This window comes from Myodes glareolus, chromosome 12 (assembly GCF_982192425.1).
Source record: "Myodes glareolus chromosome 12, mMyoGla1.1, whole genome shotgun sequence".
NCBI lineage: Eukaryota > Metazoa > Chordata > Mammalia > Rodentia > Cricetidae > Myodes > Myodes glareolus.
Window position 1 is genome coordinate 30,076,218 of NC_142037.1, and position 17,070 is coordinate 30,093,287.

A 17,070-nucleotide genomic window follows, 5' to 3' on the forward strand; every position below is an offset into this window, starting at 1 on the left:
GTGTGTGTGTGTGTGTGTGTGTGTGTGTGTGTGTGTGTGCGCGCACCTATGTTTGCAGGTTTGTGTGGGAGAGATTATAGTGGGGGGGGGGGGGGGTACATGCATACATGTGTGTGTACATGCACAAGGAAGTCAGAACACAGCCTTAGGTGTCATTCTGTAACAGAGCCCCAGACCTTAGCACAACTGACTCTATGTTGGAAGTACCATTTAGTCCATAAAACTCAGCACATAGATAGCACCATCTGTCAAGATAACAAAAGACCTAATCCACCAAACCCATAGTTCTGAAAACATCTCTAAATGTACTACCCTTGCTTTTTGGCTCTGCTTCTAACTGTTCTTGTTAACTGAGGCATATCAACTCTGGATGTGGTTTTGCACTTAAAAGCTCTCCCTGAGAAAGGCTGGGAGCTACCCTGGGATCCTGAACACCCAGTGTGATGGCCTGCCAGCTAATAAAGTCTTTCTATTGGCTTAAAGTCCTGTTTGAGTGGTCTTCTCTTGAGGATATCCCATAACATTTCCTCAGGCCATCTTTATTTGAAATGGGTTCTCTCATGGCTTGGAACTTCCCAGGTGAGCTAGGCTAGCTGGCCAGTGAGTGCTTCCTGTCTCCACCGCCCCCTCAGCACTGCCAGAAATATCAGCAGCACACCTAGCTTCTTATGTGGACTCTGAGGATGCTGAACTTGGGTCCTCACACTTCTGAGAAAAAATGCTTTTCCAAAAAGCTGTCACCCTAGGTCTCATAAAAATACTACTAACCCCAGTTTTCAGATCAGGCAACCCTGACCAACCTGCCCGACATTCTGCAACTGACAAGTTGGTCCTGACGACAGGCAGTCTGCCTCCAGGCTGTGTGTACTACCTCCTGCGGGATGTCATCTTGGGAAGAGTGTCTGCCTGTGATTTGTTTCCTGAACTAAAGGAAGAGTGGACCCAAAGAGTAAGGTAAGGATCTGGGTACCAGATCCCAGCTGGGTCTGCAGGGCTTGTTGCCATTTGCTTGGACAGTAGAAGGCAGCAGAGATTGTGGGGCAAAAGTGAGTTCCCTACTCAGGCTTCTGGCCTACCAACTTAAGAACAAGCAAGGTCAGGTCAGTCATGAAAGACTCCTCTGTGGCAGAAAGAGTTGAGAACCATCCTCGGAATTCTAGGAGAAAGCAGAACCGAGACATCAGAAGCCCCAGAAGGAATTGGGGTGCTCAGGAACAGCTCCTCAGAACAGCAGGGCTTCTCCTGTCCCTACTCCTAGTTCCCAGATGGCCACCCAAGATGCTTGGGCCATCCCCACACAGTCCATGGACTTCATGCCTTCCAAGAGTCTGAAGTCTGGCTGTACCTTGCCCCAAGTTCCCATTTGTTAATTTCTAAACACTTGGGCAAGAGTAGCATCTAATTCTCAGAAAATGTACTTTAAAGCTAAAATTAGGCAATACATTGCACTGCTATGTCCAAACTGCTGACAATATGAAGCATCTTAAATATAGACATCGTTAATCCACAGACATCAAAATTTTTCTGTTGCCTCAACTCGTCTGAAATGATTATTGGGACCAGAGTGGTGGTGGGGGCGGAGGGGAGTGGAATACAGCAGAGAGGACTGTCAGAATAAGAGGGGCAGGAAGAAAAAAGTCTCAAAAGAAAGATCCTTTGCATGGTTAAAAATGAACCACCGAAAAATATATAAATAACTGACCTGGAACCGCTCGATTTGATATTTAACTCAGGCTTTGTTAAAGAAGCAGAAAGTAGACTTTGTAGGTTTGTGATTCTTTCTTGAAGAAATGTGATTTCTTATTTCCCCAGAGAGACGCTTCAAGAAAACCAGCAGGCTTCTCTGGTATCAAATGTTTCCCTGTTATTGTGAGTAAATTATATTTGGATCAAAATCAGATGGATTAAACTTAAAATACCCATGAGATTTTCAAGACTACAAGGAAATATGTCATGCGGCCCCAAACAGCACTGCCATGTAACAGCCCTCTGGCGATGTCTCCACACTGGGACATCAGCAGGGAATCCAAAGGCACCTGAGTTTCCCACTTTCCTGAATACAAAGTAACTCTGCAAGTCTAGGCTGTTGCTGTGGTTACTAAGATAAAAGTCTGCAACCTTTGGTGTCTTTAAAAATCTCCAAAATATGGCCCTTCTGACATTCAGGTAGAGAAAGGCAGCGAGGGATGGGGTAGGGGAGGAGGCAGGGGAATGGTCTCTTAAATTTTCAGGGAGAAAGCCAATTTTCGTTTTTATCTCCAAAGCCTCCCTGGAATTGAAACAATAGCCAGGGAGGAGGGAACTGTAATGAAACGCACACTGTTACTCACGCTGGGTCAAGGTCACTAGGAGACTGGCTTGGCAGTCTCTCTAGATGCCATGCGTCTCTCAGTGAGGCGGGGAGGGCAGTGAGAAGCAGGTAGCAGTTGCCTTCACAGAACCAGGCAGCAGCACGGTGGTGAGCTGTCCTCCAACAGTCCTTCGGTGAATCGGCACACCCCAGAGGAGCCAGGCCTGTGCTGAGCTCTGTCCTAGCTCATCCCCAGAAACACCTACAGGAAGCTGTTGCCACCATCTCCAGTTCAGAAAAGGACAAACTGAGGCAGATTCATCCGAAGTCACCAAGCTAATGGGGTGGTGAAGAATGGTTCAGCTACTGTCCAAAGGCCAAGTGCCTGTTTGTCCACTAAACCAACAGCCCCTCACTACAAAACCCACTTCTGGGGCTGGGGAGAGAGTCTGGTCAGTAGAGTGCTTGCCTCACAAAGGACTTGAGTTCAATCACAAAACCCACATTTTTTTTTTATAAAGACCAACCATGATGGCATGTTTATAACCATAATCCCAGCACTAGAGAGATGGAGACGAGAGATGGCTGGATCCCTGGGCTGGATGGCCAGCCAATCTAGTCTGCTTGGCAATCCCCAGAACAGTAAGAGACTCTGTCTCAAACAAAAAGCAACGGCCCCGAAGGTCATCTTCTGGCATTCAAATACATGTTCACTTACGTGCATACACACCCGCACACATGCACCCATGCACACATACTACAAAGGGAATCCATTTCTGAGCTCCACTGTCTATACGGACCAACCATGATGTGTGGTCATAACAGACCTGCAGAGCAGTAACAAGCAGGCAGTGCTTCCCAGCATCATGCACTGCATCTGCAGCGGAAATGAGTTGCGTCAAGGGAGGAAAGTGGTGCCCTGGGGAGAAGCCTACCAACAGCACTCAAGGAGCCAGCAAATGCAGTAAATCCGGGGGCTCACATTGCCGTGTGGTCTCCGCAGCAGTTACTCAGGTGCTCATAAACCTGCAAAGGTTCTGTGCAGAACCTGTTAAATCATAAAATCATTTCTTGAGTTTCAATCACAAAACAATGTCTATTTTATGTTAACACAACCTTGGGGAGACTGCAGATAACTACGGATCTTTTAAAAGATGCTTTCTGCAGTCTTCCTGGGGGCAATTTCCTGCACCCACCACTATGTTTCCATATTTGCAGAAAGACATCCCTTCCCCAAAGAGCAAACACAAAGAGTAACACAGAGGGCAAGAGCTCAGAGCTCTTATAAATAACAGTTTGGAAAGCCAGCCACTGGACACGCACAAGCAGTTAGAGTCAAACATCTAAAAATGGACGACTTGCGTTTCCTGGGAAGCTGGGAACAGAGGCCCCTGTTTGTGGTGACTCATTAGTACTGATATCTATTGACCTGTGCACACAAGAAAGGATTTTATCGAACAAACAATTTCCAAGCAAAACATCATAGAGTCGAGGCGCAGTCGCTTTTTGCTTTCGTGTAACTAGTAGGTACTGTGTAATGAATGTGACAAGGAGGAGCTGTGAGAGCTCAAACAAATGGGGTCTCACCGGACGCAGAAGACTAAAGATGGACCTCTATATGTGTAAGCTAGGTCGCCATGGTAAAGTTGAGCTGAGGTGAGATAACAACAGAGGCCATCTCAATCAAACAACAGGGCTGTAGGGAAAACGGGCAGTGGAGAAAGTAGGAGGCAACTCAGACTGGGCTCACTGAAGGAAGAGACTGGAGCGAAAGGAGAAGCCCAGATGAGGAGAGGGAGGCAGGTGTGGAGAACAGACCAGCAGGCTGCAATGGCATGTGTGTGGAGATGCCAGATGCATTATCGCTGCCAATTAGCATCCAATAAGAAGGAACTGCAATGGTCCATATCCCCATGACTGAAGCATCTTCGCTCATTCCCTAAGTTTTCAGTCTTCAGGCAAACAAGAAACTCAGCAAAGCTAAAGGAACTAGCATTCCCTTAGGCGGGATGAGGGGAGGGGAGGTGGGTGAGTAGGCAAGATACAATAAATACTATTTAACAAATTCATACTTAGAGAACTGGGTGCCACTGGACCCTTTCCAGTCACCAGAGTCATGTGACTTTTCAGTCTGCCAAAACTCTGAAGGACAGCAATGCAGACAGACAGTGAGTTGGGCACCATTAACTTGTCTAGGGTACAGTGTTAATATGAGTTCTGAACCACCCATCATGCAGTGCAAATAGAGTGGAAGGGGCTTCGGGCAGCAGCTTCACCTCCGTTCATCTCTCTGCTACACTGGGGTACAGCCTGCCAAGGACTGGGGTTCTAAGTCTTAGTGAGGTAATACACTCATATGGACTAAACCAGATGACATCAAGTGAGCAAATACCTGACAGCTAAGACAGAGCGGGAATCAGAAGAACAAGGTTCTAAAACTGTGACACTCTTCAAAAGGCCTTTGCTGCAGAAGTCCTAATGATAGAGGCCTAGGCTCAGGCTTTTAGGGTCCAGTGGTCTCACTCACAGCTATTCACTTCTGTCATTGGACTCAGAAACAGGCACAGACAATAAAAATAAACCAACAAGCACACCTGTACTTCAGTATGGCTTGCTTTAGGAAAAGCTGGTAGAAGACACATTCGTGAAACACTCCCAGGAGGGCGGCAGAAGAGAATGACTGTAATCAGTGCTGCAAAAACCTGGAGTCACTGTGTGCCCTGTGGCACCTTTAGAGATGACCTGACCTTGGCTCCTAAGACTGGGGAAATATATAGTATTAAAAGTTCCATCATTGTAAGAAGGCAAGAAAAATAATAAAGGACACACAGATAAAAAATGTTCTTCCAGATGACATGGTATCTGTATAGGAAATTCCAAGAAGTTTATAAAAATATTTTTTTTAGTCCTAGGGCTAATAATGGAGGCCAACAAGACTGAAGGCCCAACGTCCCCAAACTCAGCATTCAAAAACTCATGTGTAGTATATATGAACATGAAGACCCAAATTAAAGACTCATTAGCATTTATAAACACTTCAAAGAACATGAAAAGTTAAGTTTGAACTTAACAAACATGCTGAGTTTTTCCATGCACAGGAAATAACAAAAACTAAAAACTAAGCCAAACTGAATATATATGGGACAAGCTATGGCACTGGACTGGAAGGTAAGTTATCAATTCTCTCCAAATGGATCTCCGGGTTTAATGGAATTCCTATCAAAATCCTAGTGCAGATTTTCTTAGGCATGGGCAAGATTATTCTAAATTTCATATAGCAAAGCACAGGCCTTATATGAAACCAAATATAGTACAGTGGTAGGAGCCCTTCTATCCACATTATGATCCTCTATGATTACAGGGATGGAGACAGTAGTCAACACTGACAGAGACCCATACATAGATCCTCACAACTGTGGCCATGTGCTTAGTGATGGTTGTTTATTTTTTTTGAAACAGAATCTAACTATGGAACCCAGGCTGACCTGAACTCACTATATAGCCCAGGCTGGCCTTGAACTGCAATCCTCTTACCTCCTGCATGCTAGGATTACAGGTGTATGCCACCATACCCAGAAGCTACATGATTTTTTTAAACAAATACAAAAACAGTCAACAGCGATGTACTCCACAAATACTGACATAGCGCTTGAACACCCATGGGTCGGACAGAACTGTTAAGAAAGGCAGTGTCCTGCGCCCAGCCAGTCTCCCGACTGTGCTCCTAAGGACAGACCTGGAGCCTGAAATCCCTCTACCCTCACAGCTGTGCCAGGAGCGTGCCTTACACGCACACAGCTTCCCGTGCAGCAAGCTCAGCACATGCTCTTTTGTTTCACTCGAGAATGTCCCATGATACCTACCCAACCCTGCCATCTCTCACCCACCAGGAAGGGACACATTTCTTTCACTGCGGCATGAGAATCAGGTTTATAAACAACTTGCCCCGTGTGGGCAGCCAGGGGAGATCTGCTGGCTGTGGAGACATTCATATGGTCCTGAAACTGATCTTGCTGTGTCTCTGCTCCACAAAATAGGGCATTGGGGCCCTATTCTACCTAGAGCTGAACTGTTGTGTTTTACTTGGGAGCCCGATACTAACTTGCAATGGGCAGTGTTCAGATGTGAATTGCTGGTAATGGGCATGGTGGTGATCTTTGCTGTGCCCCAAGAAACTGGGATTCTCTCCTGAGATTGACGACCAGTTTACAGTGTTCTGCTTAACAACATGAGTCCCATCTTCCACCCTAGCCTGAAACAAAATCAAGTCAGAATGCATCATGCCTTAAATATAAACTAGAAATATAAATTTAAAACTAGAAAATGTTTAGAAATGATGAACAAAAGATCTTTAGGGTTGAGGCAAGGTAGAGAGAGTTCTTAGACTTGACTCAAAGAGCATATGCCAAAACCACAAATCCTGCTGCAGAAGACCTCAGTAGAAAGGAACCAAGGCAAGTCACAGGCTCCCAGCATGCCAACCTCTGACATGGTGGTATAACATCATCTACAAACATGTTAGGCTGCATTCCCAGCACCCTGAGATGCAAGTGACTCATGGGGCTTGTTTGTCTGTCTGTCTGTTTGTTCGTCTGTTTGGTAGGGCATTAGACAAGCAGGCAGTGCCATTCTCCAAAATTGAACCTGGTTTCTTCTCAGTGTACTCAAGATTCTTTAATTGAGGGTATGAATTCCCTCAAAACACTTCATTTCCACGAGGCTTCCCTTTGGGTGTCACCTCTTCAAACACTTTTTTTTCAGTAGACCAAAGAATACCTGGTATCCTCATTGGAACAATGTTTTTCTTAACTGTTAGCAGGGCATTTGACCCAAGCAATCTATCAAATAAATACTTGTCAGTATATATATATATATACTGACATATATACTGACTGATATATATATACACATATATATATACGTGTGTGTATACATGTATATGTGTATGTATGTATATATATATATATTTAATCAAAAAAGGATATGAAAAACTTACAAAAGTTAATGCAACACTGTCATCACTTTACTATGGTAATGTTAAAAATTCCTTTTATTTGTGTTCTGGAGACACTCTTCTCCTCAGTGGTATTCTTCATCTTCATAAATGTAGCATCAACAGGACGTCTCCAGCTTCACTTCAGTCAGTCTTTGCTATTGCATAGTGTGAATTAAATAAACTCCTTCAGGAAAGGTAGAAGAGCAGAAACAAATCCACTGTGAAACTCCAGAGACCCAAACAAAGCCAACAGAAATATAAGGAACAAAGCCAGGCATGGTGGCTCATGCCTATAATCCCAACACTGGAGAGGCTGAGGCAGGAGGATCACTGTGAGTTCAAGACAAGCCTAAGTCACACAGTGAGTCTGAGGTCAGCCTAGGCAACAGAGCAAGACTCTGCCCCCCCCACCCAAAAAAATAAATAAATATAGAAAGGGGAGGGAAGAAAGTAAGAACGGACAAGGTCATATACAAGGCCCAAGTCTTCCTCACGCTGACAACTTTGTCACCTTTCAAGGCAGCTTACAGAGGAGATTTCACCTGACCTCGTATTCAGGATGAGCCAACACTGTCACACATCTCACCAAGGGAGAAGAGAGTTAGCACAGAACATCGGGTACGTCAGAAGCTGGAATCCAAAAGTTTGGCTATGCCAGCAGGCTGCTGCCAGCAGGCTAAGGGTTCAGACGACACAGGAACAAATATATCTCAGACTGAATGCCAAACAAAGGCAGAGAGTCTACCTTCTCCACAAAGAAAGCACTGGAAGAAGGGCCAGTGAGAGAGATGGGGAAGCTAGATGCACAGCCCCTCCTGTGAAAAAAAAAAGTGGGTTCTGGAACTGAGTGTGGAGACACAGCAGTACCCACACATCCTGTTACAGCAAGCCCCGCACATCCTGAGGATGTTGGGAAATGGAAAAGCAGAGCTTTTCAAACGATGCTGTGTGGACTTTGGGGGCCACACAAGGGTGACACGGTCTGGTACCATGAAGAAGCCAGGCACCAGGGGAAGAAGAGAAAGCAGAGGACAGGGACGCATGGCGCAGCCACACTCCCAGCCTCCTACCACCATTTAGACTGCAACATGACAAGGAGATGGAAATATGACTGCACTGCAGTATGACGACAACCCTGTGCTCCCAGCGAATCCCACTGTGCTCAGCCTCTAAAGCAGCCTGGAACAGCCTGTCCCACGATGCCAATCCTGAGCTGATTCCCTGAGCTAGGGAAGGGTGTGTGGCAAGCCAATAAAGTGTCAAGTGTCACAGGGCAAGTGGCATGGTCCACTCCTGCCTGGCAGATTTCCACCTAGCTGCAGAAAGTCTATCTAGCCAGTAATGCTTTCAGATGTGATGTACGAGTCAGTACCATGGAGTCCAGCAACTCAACACCCTCTCAGTCCTGACTTCTTCAGCTTTCTACATTACTCATTCTCACGGGCGTGAGTGTGCAAGCGCATAGCATGGTTGCACAGGTGCAATTGCAGATGTGTGCATGTGTATGTGGGATTCAGAAAACAACATTAGGTGTCTTCCTCTATCAGTCCCATCTCATTTAGGGAAACAAAGTTTATCGCTAAATGTGGGGTTCACTGGCTAGACTAGATAGCCAGCTAGCCCTCAGGATCCTCCTGTTTGTACTTCCAAAGTTCTGGGATTGTGTGTGCAATGGCACACCCAGCTTCTTACATGGGCGCTGGGGATCTGAAGTCATGCCTTGATGCTTGGGTAGCAAGCACCTTACCCACTGAGCCACGTCCTCAGCCTTCACTGTAGCATTTCCTAACTACCTGCTAGTCACCTTGATGTAGCTCATGCATGCGTTTATTTTGTTTCACACTCTTTCTGGTGGCCCCTCCCACACAGCATGCTATTCAACAAGTAATCCAAATAATCGTTGTCCTGCGGTGTCCCAGGACCAAGGGGTAAGACCCCCCTGCCCTTGAGCAGTTCGCTGTCTGGAGCTGTGCTCACAAGCAGGGTTACAGTGAGTCTCTGCCCCAGAAGGAACTTAGGAGGGGAACCGCTAGAGGAGCATCTTCAGGAAGATTTACAGTGCCCCTCCCCAACCTCACCACACACTGACAGCCCAAGGTCACCTCCTGCACAATCAGAGCGACCACAGTTTTAGTTAGCTCAGGGTGGCAAGACCAAACTGGGGCTCTTCATGGGAAAGTGGCCGATTATGAACTGGAAGCCTCTGGGACCCATAGAGAGGCAAGAACAGAAAATACCTCAGCAAAGAGGTCTCTCCACTCTGCAGTTACTGAAGCTTGGAATCCATTCACTCCCCAAAACCTGTGCCTAGCCTACTTCACCAATCCCAGGGATCGCTAGAGAGGTCCTCGCTCTCCCTTCTCCAATCAATTCCCCTTGCCCCGCCCCAAGTAGAGATGCAGGTTAGGGCCCACTTGGTAGTGCTGAGCTAATCCCTTACACAATAGCCCCACTGTAGGTGGGGTTCAGAGATGGGGGACCTACCCTTCATCCTAGCAAAAGTAAAGCTTACCATGGCGAGGTGTAAAGAAATTGGCTCAGATTCATTACCAGTCTGGGGGCAAAAACTTAGAGCGCATGCCACAGACAAAGGGTTGGCTGCTTTGGAAACACTGCATCCCAGTGCTCACACGATGGACACACGGAAAGGCCACCTTTTCTGTATTTGTTTTCAGACATTAATCGTTCTCAGCCCAACAGCCATAAGCCATAACTGAATGTTTGGTGTGGGCATCCTCCTTTGTAATGCACTATAGATCTGAGCAGCGAGCACAGGACTCCCTCTAGGAGAGACACACGGCTTCTCTCCCCGGGAGCTCATTACCGCATAGAGAGAAAAGGAACAGATTTGGTAACTGGGCAGCAGAACATCTAAGAAGCAATGGGAAAGCCGCCGAGCCCAGCCGATGGGAAGGAGTCTGAAGGAGTTCAGGGGAGTCGCCCAGTGGAGTTGAAAGCCGCCACTTAGGCCCTAGGGAGGAAGGGCTGGTTTACAGGACAAACAGAATTCAAGCTAGGCAAATTTTGAAGAAAGAGTAAAATAAGGAATAAAGGGAAACTACAACACTTTACCCATGCAAGCATTTAATGAAGAAATAAATCAAAAGATCAGAGTAGTAAATCCGCAAGGATACGATCACGTGGGCGACCGCAGAGGCGGAACACAGAATCCTGTCAGGCAGAAGATGGGCTCCGTGGGGGCCTGGTGGGGAAAGAGGCTGGGGAGGGAAGTAAAGATCGGAAGGTGGGAGGTGGGAAATGCCTTTCCCCAGCGGGGGCGGCAGGGAAACAGAAGGTTCTGGAAGAAAGCATAAAACAATCTAAGAGCTCTGGGCAGGATGCGAGAAGAAAAATAACAGTTCTGCGTCCTACAATTTAGAAATTAATCACACACTAGGGAATTTTTTTTCTAAAAGGAGAACAGCTTCCTATCGTTTTCTCTTTTAAAAAAAATCTATGTACACCCGTCACATAAAAGAAACACATAATGCCTTCTACACCACGGTGGAAGGAATCCGTCCCCAAAGGTCCTTCTTTTGTATAAATCATGCCACCACAATCGACGCTTCAATAAAAATGAATATTTATGAAATGTAAAATGACTTGGATTAACTTATTCCAATTTCATCCTCTAAATTTAGATTTTTTTAAAATCATGCCAAAATGTAGATTTTGATTACAAAAGCAAGTTGAGGGGAAAAATATATATATATATATACTTGACAAGAAAAAGGGAGTAATTTTTTTTTTAAGTTGAAGTATGACAAAGGATGACAGAAAGGTGGCTGATTGGGCTAAAAACAGCCGAGACTATCTTCAAAGTAGCTGTTTAATTCAACAACAAAGCCACATTAGACAAAGCAAGTTGTTTAAAACAACACAAAGTGTAAAGCCTAAATATCTCAACCACCCTCGTTTCACGGCACGGTCCAAACCCACCCTTTCCTTTTTCGGCTAGCCTTTCCATGCTTCCTCAGGCATATGGATTGTTAGCTTGCTCCCTGTCCACACAGAAGTCAGCACGCTGATCTGGTCTGGCCTTTGCAGCTACTGTGTCTTGGCAATCTCTCTGTTCCTAGAGAAGCCCCATCTTTTATGCCTGCGTGCTGTATTCTTGAGGCTGAACCATCATTCGTTGATGGGCACCTGCAATGCTTCCAATCTCTGTCTACGCAGATGAAGCTCCAGTGAACAGCCTGGTGCAGTCCTCATTTGGCGTGTGTGTGAGCAAATCTGGAAGGCAAATTCCCAGAAATTGAATTCCTGAGATCGAAGGTAAATGTGCATTTAAATTTTTGGTAGATGCAGCCAAGTTGTCTTCTATAAGAGTGGAGCCGGCTGACAGCCTCTAACAACACACACAAGTGTATGCTTTTCTCTCTCTCTCTCTCTCTCTCTCTCTCTCTCTCTCTCTCTCTCTCTCTCTCTCTCCTCCCCCCCCCCAACAGAATGGATCATTGTTTCTGGATTTTTGCCAATCTGAAAATGAAAACCGGTATTTGCATTTTCCTCACTGAGTGAACTTGAGCGTCTTTTTCTGTGTTTAAGAACCAACTGTACTTCCTTGGGGGTAAATTGTTCAAAACCTCTGCCTGATTTGTAATCACTGCTGACATTTTTCTTACAAGCTTCTAGAAGCTTCTGCTCTATTGGGGAAACTAGTCCTTGCCTTTTAGTACATGCTGCTGTACCCTAAGCTGTCTTCTGACTTTGCTTCTGTGATTTTTGTCACACAAAGATTTTTTATTGTTTTCTTATTCTTATTATTTACTTACTTAATGTAATAAGTAATATTAATTACTACTTAAGTAATATTAATTCTTACTTAATGTAATAAATGGGTGTTTTGTTTGCATGTGAGTCTGTGTACCGTGTGTAAGCAGTACCCCCAAAGGCCAGAAGAGGATGTAGAATCCCTTGGAACTGGAGTTACAGATGGTTGTGAGTCACCCTGTAGGTGCTGGGAACTGAGCCCAGGTCTCTGGAAGAGCAGCAAGCACTCTTAACCACTGAGCCATCTCTCTGGCCCCACACAGATTTTTAATGTGATCTAACTATTAGTTTCCTGATTTTTCTAGCTGTGAATACAAAGGTCTTCCTCAAACAATTATAAATAAATTCTCCTTTTCTCATACTTATTATTTCATTGTTTTGCTCTTAGCTAAAGAAGGCAAGCATGGTGTTAGATACCAGTAACCCCAGCACTCAGCAGACTGCAGCAGGAAGATTGCTGAGAGTTCAAAGTCAACTTGGGTTACAAAATGAATTCAAGACCAACCTGAGATGGACATTAAAATTGTATCAAAACATGCATGCATACATATATGGGAAAAACATGCATGCATACATATATGGGAAAAAAGTGGTTACATCAGAAACTCTAGAACATAGTGCATATACCAGCCCCACTGTATGACCTTGGATAAGTTATCTGACCTCCTGAGCCTGTTTCTACATCCATAATGAGGATAATGATGGTTAATGCATCACCACATTATTGAGAAAATTAAATGTATTAATTTAGTTTCCCAAAAGTGCCTGGTGTGTGATACACCAGCTATTACCATCACATCTGCTTGGGATTTAACTGCTTTTAAAGGTGTGGTGACCAGAAATAGCACCAGTGTAACCCCACTAGTCTCTCTACCTGTCCCTACACCAGTTTCCTCACCGACCTGAGATGTCAGTTTCACCATATGATCATCTTCCCGTACACATCTAAGAGCTTCTGATTTTTCCTCCTCCGTGTGCACATCTCAATTGCCATCAGCCTGGCACACTTCCACATAAACAACAACCAGCTACCCAGGCCAGTCTGCTCATGTTCCCATCCGTTCAAGGTGGCCCAGAGAAATGAAACATTAAAAAGGCTTGAAGGTTTGAATCTTACCTTCTTGCAAAATAAATCTACTACTAGGCGGCAGCCGATAAAAGGGTATGACAGCCTTGCAGCATACAAAAAAGGACTGAAGTTAAGACGGCAGGGTTCACTCCAAAAGCTCTGGATGGAAATTCATATCTGGGACAAGATAACACAACCCTAAACAGGTAGACCTTGTCATCTAAAGCAGGGCACACTGGCGACAGCTTCTGAGACATTTGGGTACAGTTAACAACAGGCTTGGATAGATGATATAGAGGCATGAGAAGGGCTGAGATGCAATGTAGAAGCATGGTAACTTTCGAACTAGGGATATGAAGTCCATAGCTTTCAAAGACATGGACACCAAAACTCACTATATAGAGTACAGCACACTGTTGCTGGAACCAAAGGCAAACGTAAGCAAATTCCCTAGCCTCCCTTGCTTTCAGTGACTTCCTTTAGACCCCTCCCCACCAGAGACCCTCTAGCCTGCCATGTGTGTGGGGGTATGGCCCAAGATGGCTGCGCATGCTTCCCTTTCCACTTGACTTTAGAAATTACTAATTTTGGAGGCTGTGCAGCTGGGTAACATATTAGAAGTCTGTTTCTATCTTTGCTGCAGATAACCCCGGTGCTGTGCAGGCTGTGACCAACGCTGTGTTGGTGGCTTCAAAGACAACTCAGCCTCACACCCTCCATGTTGTATCCAACCATCTTTCTACTTTGTGTGGGCACTTAAGAACTGTTTGTCTGAACTGAGGAGCACAAGGTTAATGGCTTAGCAAAATCTCCTAGGCTTTCCCCTCCCACTTCAAGTCTGAAGAGATCAAGATAAGATATTTTCACTATCTACTAGAGCATCCAGTGGCCTTGTGATTACGTGCCAGGTGAACGGATCACCGGCCAGCAGATTTCTGACAACCCACTCCAGACTACTAGAGCGATGCATAGAGGCCTACAGGGATCTGTTATTTCCTAACCTAAAGCCCTCTCCCAGGCCCTCTCTGCCTGAATATAAAAGGGCCCTGAAAAACCTGTGCTGGGTTAAGACGGTTTACTCTTAGGGTCCTTGGAGAAATCCCTTAAAAGACTACCATCCATGTATGCAATCAGCAAGGACGTTTATTATTCCATCATGCTGGGGCCTGTCATCTATACAAAGGCAAGATGGCGGAGACCCTGAGACGAGGTGAGCTTAAGCACAGTCAAGGGGAGGTCCTAGGGCAGTTAGGTCACTTTAAATATGATTAGCTCAAGCAAGTGGCAATCATATTAGTGTGTTCTAATGGGCTAGAGCTAGTCAGGGGCTGATTAGGGCTATAGTTTTCCATTTGGGGGCAGGCCTGGACAAGTCCCAGACTTTGTCCTTATTTGGTTTTCATCTTGAGCTGTTTATGGCTTGGGCCACCAGATCTCCTCCTTGCTGTTGAGGGTGCTGGAGACTGATTGTCCTTTGTTCGTGGCTCTTCCTCAGAAACTGCTTATTCAGGCTCAGGAAACTGAAATTGAGGCCTGGTCTCTGAGAGATCAAGCAGACTGTTATGGCATCTGCTTGGTTCTCTCATTCCCCTGCCTTCTTGAGTAGTCTATCATCTCAAATCCTTGAAATTGGTTTGATTTACAGGCTTATATTGTTGTATTTCCGATTGTCTATCACGAAGCCTCTTTATAAGCCGGGCTATGATAATCCGGTCCCTGATAATTCCAGAATGGCTAGCATAGAGGCATAGGCCTCTTTTATTCTGAAGTACTATTTCAACTAGAGAGGAGAGCAATGTTTTTTAAATGTGCAACAGGGCAGCAACTTTGCATCTATTGCTGTTCTCAAGGCCCTATAGTTCTGATTCTGTAATGACAAGGTGGAAGTTCCAATTCCTTTGGTTCCAGCTAAGCTGACATCTAGGAGGGTGGACCCACAGATAGCTGTGTTGACTTCATGTTCCCCATCCTAGTGACTTTTTTCGTGGGTAAAAGATTGTATTATCAGGGTAGTAGACTATTCTGGGGACTAACTGAACCAGGATATAAGAGTCTTTGGTTTGGTCTAAAACCTGAACATTAACATAGGGTGTCAAGCCAGCGGCACATGCCCATCAGATGTCATCCGATGGGATCACGAAGCTGGCTTCCACTGGATTCTGAGTGAGATTGCAGAGGTGGACATAGCCATGTGGGGATTGTTCCAAATAGAGACTATTTCCCATTATTTTCCCATTATTAACAGCAAAGTGTTTCCCCTTATCCAGTTGCTGTCATCTGCAAGTGTTTGGTCCAGGGGCTGATATTGGGGTTTTAGCATCATCACCTTAATGGTACCCAGACAGGAATTATCATCATTTAGTTAAGGCTTCAGTGATATGAAAGCCAACAGCAATTAGCAGAAGCAGAAGGGCCAAAAGCCGTGTGATGGCTGAGAATTCCTTATCTAGAAGGAACTTGGAATGAGAATGGGGACTAGTTAGTATTCTATCTTAGGTTCCCGAAGATAAGAAATTCCCTTTTGATCTAATATTTTGGGACGGGAATGGGGGGGAGAACCAAGGAGCAATGTGCTGCTCGATCTTCTCATGTACCAGGCCACCTTCTGGTTTTGCTAGTTTACCAAATAAATCTACTTGTCTCCACATACACTCTCTCTCAAATATTAGGGTCCCTTTCCAAGTGGGAAGTAAATGAACTTGGATTCTACACCGGGGCCAGCAAGAACCTGCCAAGAATGAATACCCCCAAGAGTGGAGGCTAGAAATACAATAGGGCTAACAAGGCTTATCAGGTAAAGGCGCTTACCAACCAGCCCCACAATCTGAATTCAATTCAGGGTCCTAAGTGGTACAAGGAGAAAACTGAGTCCCACACGTAATCGGCTCATCTTCCAAAGTGCACCTGGGGTTTAAGTGTGTGAGCACAAACATCTCCAGGAGGCCTCATTCATAGGACAAGCAAACCTTGTCCTATTCATAGGATCCTGCAAACCGAGGAGAAAGCCCAGCAAGCCTTCGAAATAACTAGAAACTGGGAAGGATTCTGGCAACCAGCTCTGGCCTAAAATTCCACTTCAAAACACAAGGTCGCATCATTAGGGCTCCCTCCAGCACTTCCCGGGAACTGGCAATTGCCTGACTCTCCTGGCGGCCTAGGTGAGAAAGGAGTCTAAGGCAGCTCTCAGGTTGCACTCTTACTAGCTCCAGACAGGGAGCTGCAAGCCTGCAGCATAGTTGCATCAGATGCCGACGCTAGATTCTTTCAGAGCGCCCTGTTTTGCCTGTTTTGTCTTAAGAGAGTCAAACAAAGAGAAGCACTGAGACAGGAGACTGCCCTGCTGAGCACCCACCCGTCCCGGAGCGGGAGAAGGCGGGGGAGGGATGCGGTAAAGACAACCAGGGGGGGTGGGGGGGGATGTGGGAGGAGGCGAAAGAGCTGCCCTCCGCGCACGCGCAGACCCCGACCTGGGACTCGCCCGAGGCCCCGCGGGGTTTTTTTCCGGGAGGGCGCAGTGCGCAGGCTCGGCGCGCATGCTCAGCGCTCAAGCCGTCTTACCTGCCACGGGGATCGGCTCGGCTCGGCCGGGCAAAGCTTCTTGTGCGCTGATGACCCTCGAAGCTGACTCGCCCATTCTCGGTACCGGGATTGGGCCAGAGAGTAGCTTGAGAGCCCTTCTGGCGACGGAGAGCATGGGCAGCGTATCCGTCCCGCCGGCCGACCTCCGGACTTGACCGTCTCTGAGGGGCAAAGTTTCCTGAGTACGAGAAGCGACTAGGGCCAAAAATTATTCTGGCTGGACGCCACCGCGGGGTATTAGTTAAAGTTCCTGCCGTTTCACCACGTCCGCCGCCCGTGTTCCTGGTGCCCAGGAAGAGCTTAGCCAAGCAGGGTTTCCAGTGTGTTTCTCGTGCTCAGTCAACCACAAAGCAGAAAAGGGAA

At 46.1% G+C, this 17,070-nt stretch overlaps 1 protein-coding gene across 2 annotated transcripts in view; it reads right to left on the minus strand.

Annotated features, from left to right (window-relative positions):
• The window catches only part of Msra (methionine sulfoxide reductase A), a 313,151-nt gene extending 296,259 nt beyond the window's left edge, over positions 1 to 16,892 (minus strand). The window contains exon 1 of one of the 2 annotated variants that reach the window (XM_048421858.3): positions 16,687 to 16,892. In XM_048421858.3, the coding sequence (XP_048277815.2) occupies positions 16,687 to 16,822 (136 nt within the window). In that variant the 5' untranslated portion in view covers positions 16,823 to 16,892. The remainder of the gene's footprint in view (positions 1 to 16,686) is intronic. The other variant, XM_048421857.3, reaches the window with a different exon arrangement.
• Between the last annotated feature and the right edge of the window lie 178 nt (positions 16,893 to 17,070).